The 19,608-nt window shown below is 42.9% G+C and overlaps 1 protein-coding gene and 1 gene segment (V, D, J or C); both read left to right on the top strand.

Moving 5' to 3' along the window:
• The window catches only part of LOC136628917 (Ig mu chain C region-like), a 392,658-nt gene that overhangs the window by 299,887 nt on the left and 73,163 nt on the right, over positions 1-19,608 (top strand).
• LOC136627200 (uncharacterized) overlaps positions 1-19,608 on the top strand; it is a 60,053-nt gene that overhangs the window by 36,578 nt on the left and 3,867 nt on the right. The window contains exons 7-9 of the mRNA XM_066602131.1: positions 10,217-10,480; positions 15,301-15,630; positions 17,571-17,894. Of these exons, the coding sequence (XP_066458228.1) occupies positions 10,217-10,480; positions 15,301-15,630; positions 17,571-17,894 (918 nt within the window). The remainder of the gene's footprint in view (positions 1-10,216; positions 10,481-15,300; positions 15,631-17,570; positions 17,895-19,608) is intronic.

Here is a 19,608-nt window from a genome sequence, read left to right on the forward strand (position 1 = left end):
GGTGTCCAGGGGTAGAGGCAAGGCCAGACCGAATAATCCACCAACTGTTTCCCAAAGCGCCCCCTCGCACCATGCCACCCTGCATGGGGCACAGGGGGAGAGGCCGAGGTGCTCAAAGGTCTGGCAGTTTTTCACTGAGAGTGCAGACGACCGACGAACAGTGGTGTGCAACCTTTGTCGCGCCAAGATCAGCCGGGGAGCCACCACCACCAGCCTCACCACCACCAGCATGCGCAGACATATGATGGCCAAGCACCCCACAAGGTGGGACGAAGGCTGTTCACCGCCTCCGGTTTGCACCGCTGCCTCTCCCCCTATGCCCCAACCTGCCACTGAGATCCAACCCCCCTCTGAGGACACAGGCACTACCGTCTCCTCGTCTGCACCCACACCCTCACCTCCGCTGTCCTCGGCCCCATCCACCAATGTCTGTCAGCGCACCGTCCAGCTGTCGCTAGCGCAAGTGTTGGAGCGGAAGCGCAAGTATGCCGCCACGCACCCGCACGCTGAAGCGTTAAACGTGCACATAGCCAAATTTATCAGCCTGGAGATGCTGCCGTATAGGGTTGTGGAAACGGAGTCTTTCAAAAGTATGATGGCGGCGGCGGCCCCGCGCTACTGAGTTCCTAGTCGCCACTACTTTTCCCGATGTGTTGTCCCAGCCCTGCACGACCACATCTCCCGCAACATTGTACGCGCCCTCACCAACGCGGTTACTGCCAAGGTCCACTTAACAAAGGACACGTGGACAAGCACAGGCGGGCAGGGCCACTATATCTCCCTGACGGCACATTGGGTGAATTTAGTGGAGGCTGGGACAGAGTCAGAGCCTGGGACCGCTCACGTCCTACCCACCCCCAGAATTGCGGGCCCCAGCTCGGTGGTGGTATCTGCGGCGGTGTATGCTTCCTCCACTAAACCACCCTCCTCCTCCTCCGCAACCTCTGTCTCGCAATCAAGATGTGTCAGCAGCAGCAGCACGTCGCCAGCAGTCGGTGTCGCGCGGCGTGGCAGCACAGCGGTGGGCAAGCGTCAGCAGGCCGTGCTGAAACTACTCAGCTTAGGAGAGAAGAGGCACACGGCCCACGAACTGCTGCAGGGTCTGACAGAGCAGACCGACCGCTGGCTTGCGCCGCTGAGCCTCCAACCGGGCATGGTCGTGTGTGACAACGGCCGTAACCTGGTGGCGGCTCTGCAGCTCGGCAGCCTCACGCACGTGCCATGCCTGGCCCACGTCTTTAATTTGGTGGTTCAGCGCTTTCTGAAAAGCTACCCACGCTTGTCAGACCTGCTCGGAAAGGTGCGCCGGCTCTGCGCACATTTCCGCAAGTCCCACACGGACACTGCCACCCTGCGCACCCTGCACATCGGTTTAATCTGCCAGTGCACCGACTACTGTGCGACGTGCCCACACGGTGGAACTCTACGCTCCACATGTTGGTCAGGCTCTATGAGCAGCGTAGAGCTATAGTGGAATACCAACTCCAACATGGGCGGCGCAGTGGGAGTCAGCCTCCTCAATTCTTTACAGAAGAGTGGGCGTGGTTGGCAGACATCTGCCAGGTCCTTGGAAACTTTGAGGAGTCTACCCAGATGGTGAGCGGCGATGCTGCAATCATAAGCGTTACCATTCCTCTGCTATGCCTCTTGAGAAGTTCCCTGCAAAGCATAAAGGCAGACGCTTTGCGATCGGAAACAGAGCCGGGGGAAGACAGTATGTCGCTGGATAGTCAGAGCACCCTCCTGTCTATATCTCAGCGCGTTGAGGAGGAGCATGAGGAAGATGAGGAGGAGGGGGAAGAGACAGCTTGGCCCACTGCTGAGGGTACACATGCTGCTTGCCTGTCATCCTTTCAGCGTGTATGGCCTGAGGAGGATCCTGAAAGTGATCTTCCTAGTGAGGACAGCCATGTATTGCATACAGGTACCCTGGCACACATGGCTGACTTCATGTTAGGATGCCTTTCTCGTGACCCTCGCGTTACACGCATTCTGGCCACTACGGATTACTGGGTGTACACACTGCTCGACCCACGGTATAAGGAGAACCTTTCCACTCTCATACCCGAAGAGGAAAGAGGTTAGAGAGTGATGCTATACCACAGGACCCTGGCGGACAAACTGATGGTAAAATTCCCATCCGACAGCACTAGTGGCCGAAGGCGCAGTTCCGAGGGCCAGGTAGCAGGGGAGGCGCGGAGATCAGGCAGCATGTACAGCACAGGCAGGGGAACACTCTCTAAGGCCTTTGCTAGCTTTCTGGCTCCCCAGCAAGACTGTGTCACCGCTCCCCAGTCAAGGCTGAGTCGGCGGGAGCACTGTAAAAGGATGGTGAGGGAGTACGTAGCCGATCGCATGACCGTCCTCCGTGACGCCTCTGCCCCGTACAACTACTGGGTGTCGAAGCTGGACACGTGGCCTGAACTCGCGCTGTATGCCCTGGAGGTGCTTGCTTGTCCTGCGGCTAGCGTCTTGTCAGAGAGGGTGTTTAGTGCGGCTGGGGGAATCATCACAGATAAGCGTACCCGCCTGTCAACCGACAGTGCCGACAGGCTTACACTCATCAAGATGAACAAAGCCTGGATTTCCCCAGACTTCTCTTCTCCACCAGCGGACAGCAGCGATACCTAAACAATACGTAGGCTGCACCCACGGATGGAAGCATTGTTCTCTATCACCATCAAAAACGTGGACCTTTTAGCTTCATCAATCTGTGTATAATATTCATCCTCCTCCTCCTGCTCCTCCTCCTGAAACCTGACGTAATCACGCCGAACGGGCAATTTTTCTTAGGCCCACAAGGCTCAGTCATATAATTTTTGTAAACAATTTTTCTACGTTTCAATGCTCATTAAAGCGTTGAAACTTGCACCTGAACCAATTTTTATTTTAACTGGGCTGCCTCCAGGCCTAGTTACCAATTAAGCCACATTAACCAAAGCGATTAATGGGTTTCACCTGCCCTCTTGGTTGGGCATGGGCAATTTTTCTCAGGTACATTAGTACTGTTGGTACACCAATTTTTGGGGGCCCTCGCCTACAGTATAATCAAATTAATTTTTAGCCCACCTGCATTACAGCTGACGTAACATCAGCTGTGTTGGGCACTGCAATGGGATATATTTATGTACCGCCGGTGGCTTCCTGGCACCCACCCATGCTGTCGGTCCACACGGAGTTGTAACTGCATGTGTCCACTTCTAAAGAACCCCAGTCTGACTGAGGCATGCAGTGTGGGGCGAAGCCCACCTGCATTAAGCACGACATTACCTCAGCTGTGATGGGCACTGCAATGGGATATATTTATGTACCGCCGGTGGATTCCAGGGAGCCACCCATGCCGTGGGTGCACACGGAATTCCCATTGCGGAGTTGTGCCTGCCTGTGACTATTTATAAAAAACCGCGGTCTGACTGGGGCATGCAGACACCTTGACAGAATGAATAGTGTGTGGCACATAGGTTCCCCATTGCTATGCCCACGTGTGCAGCTCCAGATGGAGGTGGCACAGGATTGGATTTCTCATTGCTTCTGTACAGCATTGTGGGCTATCGCCCCGCCCCTTTTAAAGAGGGTCGCTGCCTAGCCGTGCCAACCCTCTGCAGTGTGTGCCTGCGGTTCCTCCTCATGGCAGACACACTTATAAATAGACATGAGTGTGGCGTGGCATGGGGGCAGCTGAAGGGTGTGCAGGGACAATTTGGTGTGCGCTGTGGACACTGGGTCGTGCAGGGGGGGGGTTGGGCAGCATGTAACCCAGGAGAAGTGGCAGCGGAGTGTCATGCAGGCAGTGATTGTGCTTTGTTGGAGGTAGTGTGGTGCTTAGCTAAGGTATGCATTGCTAATGAGGGCTTTTCAGAAGTAAAAATTGTTGGGAGGGGGGGGCACTCTTGCCGCTATTGTGGCTTAATAGTGGGACCTGGGAACTTGAGATGCAGCCAAACATGTAGCCCCTCGCCTGCCCTATCCGTTGCTGTGTCGTTCCCATCACTTTCTTGAATTGCCCCGATTTTCACAACTGAAAACCTTAGCGAGCATCGGCGATATACAAAAATGCTCGGGTCGCCCATTGACTTCAATGGGGTTCGTTATTCGAAACGAACCCTCGAGCATCGCGATAATTTCGTCCCGAGTAACGAGCACCCGAGCATTTTGGTGCTCGCTCATCTCTAGTCCTTAGTGCTAAGTTTTCAAATTTTGAATTTGTAATGTGTGAAACTATTTTTATGTTTCACTACTCCCCCAGTCACAGAACATGAAACAATGGTCAATTATAGCTACTACATTTATATGCCAGCTTGATTTCAGTCTAGATATTTTAATGAGGTCCTTACAAGAAATACATTTGTGCTGCTTGGTAAGAAATGAAAAAACTAAACAGGATATTACAATACTGGCCTTGGTATAGCTCTGTTTCATTGAGGTGGCAGACTCAAAGCACCAAGTCAGCTGGGAGTGGGTCGTCTATAGAGGTAAGACTTCATTATAGTACTACATTTGTTAAAATGAATCGAAATAGGTATATATATATATATATATATATATATATATATATATATATATATATATAAATTATAATCTGTCACAAGTCTTCCAAATGAGCATAGCTGTAAAACGTCTCTCTGTTTATGTGGCTTATAGTTGATGATAGCAAGTATACAAAGAGAACATAAGATTCATTTAGTAATGGGAACGTGTGGAAGGACAGTAACATTTTATTTTAGTGGCCTTCTTCAGTGCAATATGATCAGTAACAATATGTTCACTTAAGGCGGATCTCTTGCAGACAAGTTTTGAGCTGATCAGTTCCATACATCTGAATAGGTTTATTTCTGCAGCATATGCATGAATTTCTGTGCCAGCCCCAATCAGTCACAGACATTTCTGCTAATAATCTCCAGGTAACCTCATCCTAAGAAGAGGGGGTGATATGGGTCTGAACATTAACTTCAACTTCCAGCTAAGCAGAATGGCACCTGTAAGTATTTCAGTATATGGTGTGTGATATGTTTGTACGGCTTTTTAGTCTTGTTTATATCCTCCATGTTTAATTGTTGTTTATTTTCAGGCATATGAACTTTTTACTTGAGACTTTATACATGGTCATTCCTTTGGTTGGCTTACAGGGTTTGGGTTTGCCATTCATCCATCTGCATCTGAGATCTATGAAACTTCCATATTTCTGCAGACTAAAGAGCAGTTAGAAATTAAGTGATATACTGCATACATGAGTACAGGCAAGTTGCTTGAGATCATGGTTGAATATATATATATATATATATATATATATATATATATATATACATAAATATATATATATATAAATATATATATATAAATATATATATATATATATATATATATATATATATATATATATCATATGTTCATGCAGCATACTTCATTCAGAATATATCACTAGATATTGTCGTTCTCTTTGTCCAGTAACAGATCTGTGTGCAGGGGTATTACTGAGATCATGGTGGTAAATTATGTGACTACAGATTGTTACTGCATATGCTTTATGGTAGAATGTATGAGAATTAAGGAAGTAGACTAGAGACCAAGAAGGTGGAAATAGCAGAAGGGTGTCTGGTCTGTTTGCATACAAAAAAAGTTCCTAGTATGAATGTTCATGCTTGTAAATCCGGGTTATAAAACTGGGGATTATCAAGCTTTTAATGTGGCTCAGTGGGGCTCTGCAAGCCTAGTGCTAGCTGTGTTCTGTTAGCTCTTAACAGAGGTGCTGCCAGTTTTGGAAGGCTGCATGGAAGCACAGCATTATTATTTCAAGCTCAGCCTTCCTAGCTAGCATATATACACAAGCATATATCCATTCTTGCAAAGACGGGTGGAGGTGCATGAAGAGATAGATGTCCATGACTGAAGGTCCGGGTACAAGTATTTGCTGTTATTTTTGCTCTGCCAGCTCTTGAAGAAGGCATTGCCAGCTTTGGAAGGCTGCATAAGAGATAAGGGATAAAAAGCTGAGATTCTGTACAAAGGAACATATCCTACTTTTCAATGAATACTGCTTGTACAGAAGTATATGTACGTGCTTACAGGTCTATTTAGAAGTACAGGAATATAGCACCTGAGAGCCTGGATAGAGAAAAGAAGGAGCATGGTATATTTTTAGCTATGCTAGTCTAGATATAGGTACAGTACTGACATTGGTTAACTTAGCTTTATAAGCCTACAAGAACAGGTGTAAATTTACCACACTGTGAGATGGGAGGTGCTGGAAGAAATGCTCAGACTAGCAAGGCTACATAAAATATTGGGTAAAATCAAGATCTGCAAGCCTGGAGGGAAGCCTGGAGTAAGGCTACTGGAAACAGTATGGGGAAATTGTGTGTACTGCAAGCTTAGAGAGATATACTGGGGGGAAGATCAGCTTTACAAGGTTACATAAAAAAGCTATGGTTAGTCTCTTGCACTATAGGCTACATGGCATTACAATGGTAAAACTCAAGCTCTGAAAATCTGTGGAACTGGTAAAAATGACCAGCTCTGGAAGGGTGACTGTAAATAGCAGGGATAAACTTCAAGCTCTGCAAGCCCTGTAAAGGGTACTTGAGGTATGCTCTGCTTAATAAGGCTACATGAAAGGTTAGTTATATATTGTGTGCACTGCCGGCTCGTAGAAAGGTACTGGGAACAATGCTCAGCTTGTGAGGCTACCTAAAATAATAGAGGTACATTATATGTGCTACAAACTGGACAGGGCTGTTGGGCAAAATTCTCAGCTTTGCAAATCTACCTGTCACAGTAGTGGTAGTTTTCGAGTTCTGTAAGTCCAGAGAGCTGACCTTTTAATGCTACATACAAGGGTACATTTCATACAATGCTAGCGGAGAACAAGGGCACTGTGAAAAATACAAGCTTCACAATGCTCCATTAAAAAGCTGGGGCAATTACATATTCTGCAAGCCTCGGCCGGTGTAGTGGGGAAATATTGAGTTTTCTAAGGTTACATGAAAAAGTAAGCATATCGTGTATCACATGGCACTACAAGCCTGGAGAGAGGTAATGGGCAAAATACCCAGCTTGTAGGGCTACCCATGTACACTAACTAGTGTTTATGTCAAGCTCTGTAATTCTAGTGAAATGTGGGGAGACATATCCAGCTTTGTGAGGCTACTTAAAGAAGCATGGGTACTTTCATGTAATGCAAGCTTAGACAGCTTATATTGATATACTGGGAAGAAAAAACTAAGCTTTACAAGGCTGCATAAAAAGTTAGTTTCTTGCACTAGAAAGTCATGTTCACACGTGGTGGATAATCTGTGGGTTTTCCAAAGCAAAATTAGCTATGAAAATCTCACTGCAAGTTACAGTAGCTGCAAAGTGAATGGGATTTTGAGAAATCCTGTTCATATATTCCTGAAAAAAAAAAACAGAGTTCACTGACCTGCGGTGCGGATTGTAAATCTGCAGTGTGTCAAATTATGCTGCGGATTTTCAGTGTGGATTTCGCCTTTTCAAATGGGGGGTGGGGGTGAAATCCCCATTAAATCTGTATGCTACATGTAAAAAATTGCATGTTATATGTACCAAGAAAAAGTTGTATGGTACATTTCTACTGCGTAAAATCCATTATGTGCGATTGTAACAATAAGGAGCTTCTGGCTCCATAAAAAAGGAATCTTCTTTATTTCATAGGCATACAATCCCCTATGGTAAAGGTACTGCATGAAGCTTGTCTATGCTAGACACATTTCAAAGGCAGCTCTTCAAACCTGAACAGACATACTTGATAAAATGACCAGCTTTCTAAGGAAATCTGAACGTGCAGATATACATTATATGCAGTGCGCTACTGAAGACAGTTACTATAACTCTATTAATGCTCACCTGTGCTAGGCTACCTAAAACAACAGGGTAAAATACACCACAAACCTTGGCAGAGGGTGTAGTAGGAAAATTCCAACCTATGCAAGGCTACCTGAGGGCTCATTCCCACAGGCATGGAATTCACGCAGCCGTTAGCTGCGCAAAAAAATCGCAACTCTGTAGAAAAATCGTCTGAATGGACAACTTTTCCATGTTCAAGTCCCGAGCTTCAGCCACGATCTTTCCACTCCCAACAGGAGGGTCTGAAAATATGTGCTGCTGGAGAGAGGTGAAGGGAAGCCCCGCAGAGATGAAGGAGGTCCTTGGGGCTTCCTTTTATCTTCCCGGGACTTCCTTACATCACCGGGGACTCTCTTCATCTCATTGCGGATGGAGGGGTTTCCCTGCAGGGGAGATGGAGAGATTCCCCAGCAGCACAGATGGAAGGGTTACCCTGCAGGGGAGATTAAGGAATTCCCCAGCAGCAAGGATGGAGGGGTTCCCCTGCAAGGGAGATAGAGGGAATCAACCACAGTTGCTGAATTTCACTCGCTAATGTCCTATCTTTTTAGGTGCGATTTTTTTTTTTTGCTCAGCTAGAATTCTATCATCTGAATGTTTCCATAGGAAACCATTGTTCTAGTAGTTGTGGTTTTTTTTGTAGCTGCGCAAATTTCATTGTGTGAATGAGGCCTGAAAGAGCAGGTGTAAATTGAATGTAATTAAAAAATGTGTAGCTTATAAGCTAACCTAAAACAGCTGCGATTTATTCCAAGCTCTGCAAGCCCTGAGCATTGTAGTGGGGAAAGGTTTAGCTTTTACGGCTATATGAAATAGTCGGGGTACAGGGGCGTAACTATAGAGGATGCAGGGGATGCGGTTGCACCCGAGCTCAGCAGCCTTAGGGGGCCCATAAGGCCTCTCTTCTCCATATAGGGAGCCCAGTACTATGAATAAAGCATTATAGTTGGGGGCCCTGTTATAGGTTTTGCATTGGGGCCCGGGAGCTTCAAGTTACGCCTCTGCCAGGGTACATTGTATGTGTTGCAAGACAAGACAGAGGTTCTGGGGGAAAAAAGGCCAGCATTGTAACTTGTAAGTTGCAAGGATGCACAAAAGTTAAGTTTCCTCTATTGTAAGCCTAGACGGAGGTGCTGGGTAAAATGTCTACCTTTGAAACGCTACATAAATTAGCAGATGTTACAATGCAGTGCAGCCATTGTGAAAAAGTACTGAGGAAATGTCTATCCTTATATGATATAGCAGTAGTGAATGTTCAGCTGTACAATTCTACACGAAGGTATTGTGGAAAAACCCTGCTTTATAGGACAAAAAAATAACAGGCTAAGTTTGGAGAGATAGTGGTCAAAATGTTCTGATTTGCAAGAGAACTTGTAAAGCAGTAGTCAATGGCTACTAGGAGAAATTGTTTTACATTAAACTTTATGGTCCTCTTAATATTTTGCTGGCCATACATCTAAGATAGCTGTCACCTGAAAAGCTAAGAGCAAAAAAATGCATCTTCACTGGGGAGAGAGAGAATCTGCCACCAGAGTCTGCAGTAATTAATTTTATATATTAAAGGAGTTGTCCGAAATCGTTTTTGTCTATAAGTCCCAGCTCCCCGTGCATACATTTACCTCTCCCCACATCTTGCTGTGTCCCACGACCCCGTTTGTTTGTTACTGGCTGCAGTCCCACCTGTTTACATGATGTCATAGGCTGTTGCAGCCAATGACAGAGCTCAGCGCTCGATTGCCTAGGTCTGTCATTGGCTACAGCAGCCTGTGACATCCTGTAAATAGGCTGGGGCAGCCTATAAATATGATGTCATGGAGGAGACCCAGAGTGGCCGTGCAGGACACAGCAGGTAGAGGTGAATATATGCCTATTTGATGTGTTATAGCAGGGGGAGCTGGGATTTATAGGAAAAAAACCTGTTAACTGTAAATTTGCCAAATCCTTTAATATTTCGTTTGGCAAAAAGTAGTGAGGGTGTACGCTATTCATTTGTCTGTTTTTAAAGATATTGATACTCAGTAAAGGACGCTGATATGTTTTAACCACTTTATTGTTACTATAAAACCAGCAATCATCCAGGTTTTAGTAATTTAATACTTAGTTCTATATTATTTCTCATTTTTAACCCTTCATGATGTGCAGTGTTTATATTTCCATGCATAACATGGTAACTATAGATTATGTTACGTTACTACTAATTGATTTGGAAATGTAATTTCAAATCAATAATCCCAGGTGATCAACTCTGTCAATATATCTATACTATTTTTATGTGTTATGTAACAATTTCTGCTTAAATCAAAAGCTACTTACAAAATATCTTGGACCTTGTTAATTAGTACTTTATTTTATCTTATAGAGATGGAAACAAAGGCTATACTCCTGCCGTTGAGTCCATGCTGCGGTGAAGTCAAGGATAAACAAGACATTCTTGTTGGATGTCTTCTTAAAGATTCTGGGAAAACTCCAAGCATAAGTTTGAAAGGAGAAGCTGTAAAAGCTGCAAAAAATGTAGCTTTCGGAAGTAATAGGACATCGATTACCTTTCTAACAGTCACCAAAGCAACCTGGGAGCAAAATACACTTACCTGCTCTGCTAATGAAGAACAGAAAAATATCAAAAGTATGTTTATTAATCAGGATATAAGCGGAATGTGTGCCGATCATCTGTCTGTCTCTCTGTCCTTCTATCTTACGATTACCCAAATAATGCTTCTTATATTATCACAAAAATAATCAAATATATTACACAATTCCCCTATTTACAAAATATGCAAAGATGATGAAGACATAATCATAAACGCTTAAGGCCTCCTGCAGACTGCTGGGTCGGATCCAACTGCGAGAATTCTCGCCTCGGGATGCGAGCAGTGCCCCTGCAGTGACCCCCGCGGCTCACCTCCTCCGGCGTCTCCTCCGCTCTGCTATGTGCTGGCTGCCGCCCAACAGGCACCTGTGCAGAGCAGAGCCAGCAAGTTAGAGGTGACGTTTCTGTGCGAGGCTCGCTAAGAAATAGGACATGCCACGATTTGTTTACCGCGTGAATTTTCATGCAGTCAAATCGCGTCTGCCTGCATAGGATTGCATAAACTCATGCAATCCTATGGCAGCGTGCACAGGTGGAAGTTCTGCGGGAAATCCCGCCACGGAATTTCTGCCTGTGTGCATTCAGCCTAAGGGCTCACACTCACTTGCAATAGCGTTTTTGCGATATTGCGAGGCTGCATTTTTTTGTATGACATTGAAATGCATTGAGTCTAATGTAGCTGTGCTCATTTGCGTTGTTTTCACGTCTGCGAGGTTGCGTTTTTTTCTCGCGTGCTATGGTCCTATTTCTTTCGATGTGCTATTTTCCTCTTGCCCATGTAAGTCAATGGAGTGCTGTAATATCGCATGGCAAAACGCATAACGGGTGCGAGAATGCGATGGTGCTATGTTTTCTCTGTGGAATAGTGACTAATGGGAAGTTTGGATAAGAGCAAGACCATAAAAAACGCAAGAGAGGCATTAAATACTCCTACCATGCAATGCAAATGTTCAGAGAACAAAAACGGATCGCAATCGCACAAAAAATGCAAGTTCGCACCTGCGATATCTCAGCGATTTATTTTTCTTGCAAAAACACTATCGCAAGTGAGTGTGAGCCCTAAGAGAGGTTTCCCCCAAAAAATATTGTGTATAGTTAAATGTGGCCCATAATTATAAACGTCTTTAGTATTTAGACCTTTAGTATTTAGTGATGGGCCCAATTTATGTTCTAAAGACCAAACTATTTTTCCATTTTTTTAGTTGTTAAATTCCTAAAGCCATATCTTTTTACTTTTTTAATTGGCATAGCCGACTTGTTTTTTGTAGAAGTTTTTTTTTAATTACATTTTGGGGTAGATGCAATATAGTGTATAATTTTCATTACATTTTCTTGAGGGGGAGCAAGTTTGAGAATAATAAGAAATTTCACCATTTTTTTAATATCCTTTTTACTGCATTCAGCTTGCAAAATAGAAAATGTGATAACATTATTCGTTGTGTCAGCATGATTCCGGCGATACCAACTTTATACAGTCTTTTTAGGTTTTGCTATTTTTGCACACTAAGCCGAAGTCAGACGAGCGATTTTTCGTGTGCTCCTATGTGCACACAAAATAATCATATCTATTAGAACCATTAGTTCCCTATGCAGTATTCACATGTCCGTTTTTTATAGGAGCAAAATACTTGCACCTGCAAAAGATAGGACATATGTGGCAGAGGATCGCAATGTTCTCCCATTGCTTTCAATGGGGCAGGCGCTGCTGCCACCCCATTGAAGGCAATAGGATGCAGGCAACCTGCGCAGTGATTTTTGGGGAAGGGCTTGAAATATAAGCCCTTCCCTAAAAATAAGCTCAAGCTGAATGCAAAAATTAAATAAAATTAATACATTCAATGAATGGCTGAGCACTGTGACCAATCAAAGGCAGCGGTCAGTTGTCATTCGATGGCTGAGCGCTGCCTATGATTGGTCAAAGCACTCAGGTAGACAGAGGCAGCGCTTTCTGAAGGTGGGAATTTTTAAATCCCCGTCCAGAAGAAAATGCTGAAGAACACTATCGGGGAGCCAGATAGAAGAAGCACCGGAGCCCTAATCGCTAGGTGATGTATTAATTTTTTACAATTTTTTCATTTAGCTTTGGCTCTTTTTCAGGGTAGGGCTTATATTTCAAGTCATGACAACACGCCAAAGGATTAAGGTAGCGAGCAATCTTCTCTTATATTTCAAGCCCTTCTCCCAAAATCACTGCGGGGGTTGCCTGCAGCCCATTGCTTTCAATGGGGTAGCAGCATTGCCGGCCGCATTGAAAGCAATGGAAGAACATTGCGATCCTCTGCCATAGCTGTGACAGCTGTGGTAGGGAATCCTTTCGTCCCTGCTGCAGTCTCCTCATCACTGAACACTGTGACAGTGTTGTCACAGTGTTCAGTGATGAGGAGACCTTCGTGGAGCAGCTGTGCTTTTACAAGCACAGATGCTTCAGTAGCACAGAGCTTCGGTCACGCGCATTTTGCACATCCATGCAGCATATATTTTTGTGCACATAGGTGCTCATCTGACCTAGCCCTTAAATTGATTTTTTTTAACAAATTATTTTTGTGTCGCCATACTCTAACATACAAAATGAGCTAGTCTTGCTATGTTTTTTGGTATCATTTTCACTGTGTGTACTATCTTTTTTTAATTGGTCATTACGAACGCGGCAATACCAGATTTATAACTTTATTTGTATTTTATAGTAAAAGGGAAAGGTGGAGATTTAACATTCTTTAAAATATTTTTTTTATTTATTTATTTTTTTTACACTTTTTTATTTTTAACATTTTATTTTTGTCCCACTATGAGACTTTAATATCTCTACCTTTCACCCTTCTATACTCCTGTCTAGCAGTATATCATATTGCTTATGAAGCTCATCATTGGGAAATCAATGGGAGCTGTGCCTGCAGTTACAAGCGCCAGCCACTACACAGAGGTCGACGCGGAGGCTTCCGCTCTGAACTCTGTGTATTTGCAACATTAACAACATGTTGCCGTGCAGCTGATCGGTCGAGGTCCTGAGCAGCAGACCCAGCTGATCAACTACTTATGACCTATCCTGATGATAGGTCATCTATAGTATGTTCCTGGAAAACCCCTTTAACTCCTTATTGACGAAGCATGTTTGTACCTTAGTGACGGAGCCAAATTTTGGAAATCTGACGTGTCACTTTAACATAGAATAACTATAAAGGTTTTGCATATCCAAGTGATTCTGACATCATTTTTTCACAACATATTGTACTTCATTTAGGTGGTAAAAATAGACCAATAGAATTTGGGTATATTTATTAAAAGCTTAGGATAAGAATGATATATATTTCCATCTGTTTACTTTATTCTGGATGCATATTTGAAAAACTTTAATTTTGTTTAACCATTTAGGAGACGTACAAATGTAACATTTTGAAGAACACTTTATTTTCCTGCACCAAGCCAAGATTGCAAAGGCTCATAGGTGTCAGAATGATAGATACCCCCACAAATGACCCAATTTTAAAAACTACACCCCTTAATGTATTCACTGAGAGGTGTCATGAGTATTTTGACTTCAGTTTGACTCCGATAGATAACAGTGATCATGTGACTGGAAACCGCATACAGCAGTTCCTGTTCACATCTCCCTGCACTCGGCTATCTTTGACAGCCGGGTGCAGGGAGATTTCAAATCTGCGGGGCTCTCCGGCTTTCTGCGCATGCGTGCCACATCTGTGCATGCATAGAAACCCGCGGCAGGTCCAGACCATCGCAGGACATTGTAGAGGATGGAGGTGAGTATTTTCATCTGCCCTCAAGGATCCGATCCATGTGGGCACCTGAAACTTTAACTTTTTTTACTTCTCCGTGATCACCAGTATCCATTGGATACCAGCAATTGCGGGCCCAGGGACTGGTCACCGCGCTACCTTCAGGAGCCTGGAGCCAGGAAATTTCAAATCTCCCAAGCGATCCAGGCTTCTGCTCGTGCGCGTGAACTCGCCCATGACAGCTCCATGTTGTCAGCTACCTCTGGGAACCGACAGCATGAAGCTGTCACATCCACAGCCCACATGGCTTTAATCCTTAGAGCAAGCATGTTTTTACATCCCTGAAGATTAAAGCCCACTTAGCTAGGAAGTAAAACAGCAATAGAGCTGTCACTAACCGGTTAAGTACTATAACTTTCTAATTCAGCAATGTAAATGCATCAGTCCTATCATAATAGTTGCTAAGTGACACTTTGGTTGTTGGCTAATTATAATTCTTATTGGATATAGTAATAGTATCACATAGATTCCACTGGTAGGTTAAGGGGCTTATCCAGGATTCTCAAAAGGTACCCTAACAGTAACAAGTGGCATAAAATAAATGAAACAACCATAACTCACCTTTGTAAATCCAACAATTTTCCATATGTCTAGTAGTCCCTTGGTTTTTTTTTTTACTTTTCTGCAGTGATGACATCACCTAAATCCATGTGACCACTGCAACCAATCACTGGACTTAAGTCTCATACCAAACATGCAGGTTACACTATTGAGGCAAGTGATTGGTTATAGGGGTCCCATGGATATGTGGCATGTTATTGCTGCAGCTAAAGTAAAAAAGACTAGTGGGATACGGTTGGTGCGGTGGTGCTGGAGTGGCAGGGGATTTAAAAAGCGAGTTACTGTAAATTTTTTAAAATTTTTTATTACATTTGCTACTGTTAGGACACTTAAAAAATCACAGACAACCCCTTTATAACATGCCAGGGAAAGCTTTGCAATTCTATAAGTATGTGAGAGGGCATCCTCCCATCAGGATATGGAATATTTGACTATAGTTACATCTGAAATGTTGTCTCCTATGCTTATATAGTTCTCTAGGAATATTTTTTCCTTCTCTTCCAGATCGCAAAAGTAACCAAACTGAGATATTCATATATCCCCACACTGAGATTCTGATGCCTCCTTTTGATGATAGCACAGAGGCAGACATACCTCTAGTTTGTTTTCTGTCTGACTTTAAACCCAATGAAATCCAAGTATCTTGGCTTAAAAATGATGTGAAGCTTGCTTCAGGGCTCACTAAGTTTAATGTCCTCCGTGGTGACAATGAATTATTTTCTGGAACAATTAATCTGAATGTCAGCAGAAAAAGTTGGAATGATGGAGACAGATACACATGTGAGGTAACGATGAATGAACGGATCTTCAAGCATAACATTAGCAAATCTTCAGGTAAAACCACAATACTGTTTCTAAGTACAGAAATGTAGTTATGCATATGTGTCAATTTAAAGAACTGATACTCCATGTGGAGTTTAAGAAAATTCCATATTGTTATATGTTAACCCATTCCAATCCAATTTGGATCCTGGTTTTCCTAGGGGGCTTACTCTTTTTTCTGCAATTATACAATGGTGATATATGCTGGCTAAAGCCAGTACTGCATGAGGTGGCACGATGGATAGGCTCCGACAACAGAGATTGGCAATATACAGTAAGAGAACCCCGACGGACGTCTTCCAACATTGGAGCTGTACAGCCTTAAATCATGAATGCTGATCAGACTACCATAAAACGCAGCATAGGAAGATGAAGAAAAACTATATTTTTACCATTTTTTTCCAAAAAAAAAATACCCACAAAATTAATTGATATCTGCCCCTGTTTTACAGGGCCATTCCAATGATTTATTTTTATTCATTTACTATGTAGCTAGCCACCCAGTATTGATTACACACCAGGTTTCCCCACAAATAAGACAGGGTCTTATTTATTTTTTTTGCTAGAAAACATGCACTAGGGCTTATTTTGAGGGGATGTCTTACTTTGACAAAAACAGGACAACCCATTCTGTGTGTGAGAGACCGGCACTTCTAACCCTTATGGTCGCTCACACGAGTGCTCAGACCTTTGTTGTTATCGGCGTTTTTACTGCATATTCTGAGCAGTAAAAATGCCGACAAAGCCCTTGGCTGCCCACACAGGATCACTTCCTAGTTACAGAAGTCATAAATCCCGCCTCCACAAAGCGATGACTGTGATTGGCTAAGCTTCATTGAATGGCTGAGCTGCAGACAGCAGGAACCATGACGGGGTTCTGGGGTTCACAGGTGACCTGCGTGAAAAATGCTGTAAAAATGCAGTAATTGCTTTTTTTTCAGCCCTTTTCACGCAGCTAAAGCATTCCTATTGATTTTTTTTAATAAATTCTAACTATGGCTTATTTTCAGGGTAGGGCTTATATTTTAAGCCTCCCAGAAAATCATAAAAAATCATCATGCTAGAGCTTATTTTTGGGGTAGGTCTTATTTTCTGGGAAACAGGGTATGTGAGCTATTGTTACCTTGTTCAGTTTTTTATTTCAGTCTGAAACTCACAGACTCTTTTTCCTCAGATGGTCAAGCAATATTTGTTCTGACCAGCTCAGATCTACTTCGGGTTATGGATTCATTTTCTAGTCAGATTTTCAGTCTTTATGATGCCATTACATGGCTCTGCCATAGAAACTGCCTGCAGGGGGACATAGACACTCCTGTGACAGTTACTAATGATGATCACACAGCTCCTATCATACAGGCATAGTAGAGGAGATCAAAGCTCATGATCCTGACTGTATAATTATGGTCTGTAGCTTGTTTAGGTGAATGTAGAAATCAATGATAATTAAATTGTTCCCCAGGAGGTGGAAAAAAATATAGCATCTAGCTAATGCTGTGCACATGCATCATGAGATTGATTTGAAAGTGAAAGTAGAAAATCTCATCATCACAATTAATAAGCATCAGACAGGCGGCTGCACTGCTTGGAAGAGATTGTAACACACAGAAAAGACCTCCAGAGTGTGAGAGGCAATCAGGTGAGAGGGCAAGGCATGGAAAAATGTGTTTTTCTCGGAGTGGCCCTTTAAATGATAAGAAAGCCCATAGTGTTTCAATAAAAAAGATGAAAAAGCTAAAAAAAAATTGGAGTAAACGGAGAAACAAAAAATAGCAACTTACCTTTAACACACAGCATTTCAAATAGTGAAGTAGTTAAGGTCCATAAAAACCCTAATCATGAAAGGATTAAGTTGGAATGGTATACTATGTAGTGAAATCTCAGCACTTTAATATTACTAGATATAATATTAAAATAACTCCTTGTATTCTATTAAGTATTCTTTATATTTGCAGGAGGACCAACACCTCAGGGAGTTATCCAAGTTACTGCTCTTCCTCCATCATTTGAGAGCATATACTTTAATAAAAATGCACCGCTGACCTGCATAGTCTCCAACATGTTGAATCCAGATGGATTAGATGTCTACTGGTATAAATCAGGGTCTGAAATCAAACTTGACACCAAACTTGAAAACCCTGTCTACCAAGCTAGTTCATTTTCTATCAAGGCCATAGCCACTGTTCGTCCTGAAGACTGGCTTAAGGAGTCATATGAATGCATCGTGAAACATCCTGACCTGACTTCCCCAAAGAAAGTAACCTTGGTGAAAGCAAATGGTAAGTTTTATAATGTCACAATGACCCCATCCTGTAACATAGTAACATAGTATGTAAGGCCGAAAAAAGACATCTAGTTTAGCTGATTACCACCCAATGTTGATCTAGAGGAAGGGGGAAAAAACAATGAGGTAGAAACTAATTTTCCTGATTTACGGGGAAAAAAATTCCTCCCTGACTCCAATCTGGCAATCGGAATAATCCCTGGATCAACAACCCTTTTGAAGTCATTAATGATTATAATATATAGAATTGTAATGCTCAAGAAAGGCATCCACAACCCTCCTAAACTCTTTTATCGAATTTGCCATCACCACATCCTCAGGCAGGGAGTTCCATAGTCTCACCGCTCTTACAGTAAAGAACCCCTTCTATGTAGGTGTAGAAATTTACTTTCCTCTAGGCGTAGAGGGTGCCCCCATGTTACTGTCACAGGTATAAATAGATAATTGGAGAGCTCTGTATTGTTCCCTGATATCTTTATACATAGTTATTGGGTCGCCTCTCAGCCGTCTTTTTTCTAAATTAAATAATCCCAATTTTGATAACCTCTCTGGGTATTGTAGTCCACCCATTCCATTTATTACTTTAGTTGCCCTCCTTTATACCTACTCAAGCTTTGATATGTCCTTTTTGAGTATTGATGTTCAAAACTTTATATAATACTCCATGTGTAGTCTGACCAGTGACTTATAAAGAGGAAGAACCATGTTCTCGTCATCTGCCACTATACCTCTTTTGATATACACTCATGATCCTATTTGCCTTGGCAACAGCTGCCTGACACTGGTTGCTCCAGTTAAGTTTACAGTATTACTAAACTCCCATGTGTATAATCTTACATTTATCAGCGTTAAACCTCATTTGCCACTTTTTTGCCCAAGCCCCCAACTTATCTGAACCTCTTGCAACCGCCTTCTGTCCTCTCTTGTGTTAATTTATTTACATGGCTTTGTGTCACCTGCAAATATTGATATTTTTCTGTGCAAGCCTTCTACCAGGCCATCAATAAATATATTAAAAAGAATAGGGCTCAAAACCAACCCTGTGTAACTCACTAGTAATGGTGACCCAATCAGAGTATGTACCATTATAACCACCCTCTGCTTTTTGTCACTAAGCCAGTTACTTACCCACATTCTCACCCAGACCAAGCTTTCTCATTTCATATACCAATCTTTTATGTAGCACAGTATCAAACACTTTGGAAAAGTCCATATACACAAGATCTAGTTACTCTACCTGGTTCAGTCTAGAACTTTCCTCCTCATAGAAGGTGATGAGGTTTGTTGACAATAGCAATCTCTCACAAACCCATGCTGATATGGAATTAAGCAGATATTTTCTTTCAGTTACTCCAGGATTGCATCTCTTAGAAAACCTTCAAACATTTTACCCACAATAAAATTGTAAATTCCAGGTTCACTTTCTGACCCCATTTTGAATATCGGCACCACTTTGGCTATGTGCCAGTCCAATGGAACAGACACTGTCACTATTGAGTCTGTGTATCACATTAATTAATTCCCTTAAAACCCAGGGGTATAAGCCATTGGGACCCAGTAATTTGTCTATTTTAGTCTTTTAAAGACAGCTATGCACTTCTTCCTGGGTTAGATTAGTGACATTTAGTGGAATGTTTACTTTATCACTCTGCATCTCATCTAACATTTCATTTTCCTCTGTTAATACACTAGAGAAAAAACTATTTAAT

The sequence above is a fragment of the Eleutherodactylus coqui genome, chromosome 5 (assembly GCF_035609145.1).
Source record: "Eleutherodactylus coqui strain aEleCoq1 chromosome 5, aEleCoq1.hap1, whole genome shotgun sequence".
Classification (NCBI taxonomy): Eukaryota; Metazoa; Chordata; class Amphibia; order Anura; family Eleutherodactylidae; genus Eleutherodactylus; species Eleutherodactylus coqui.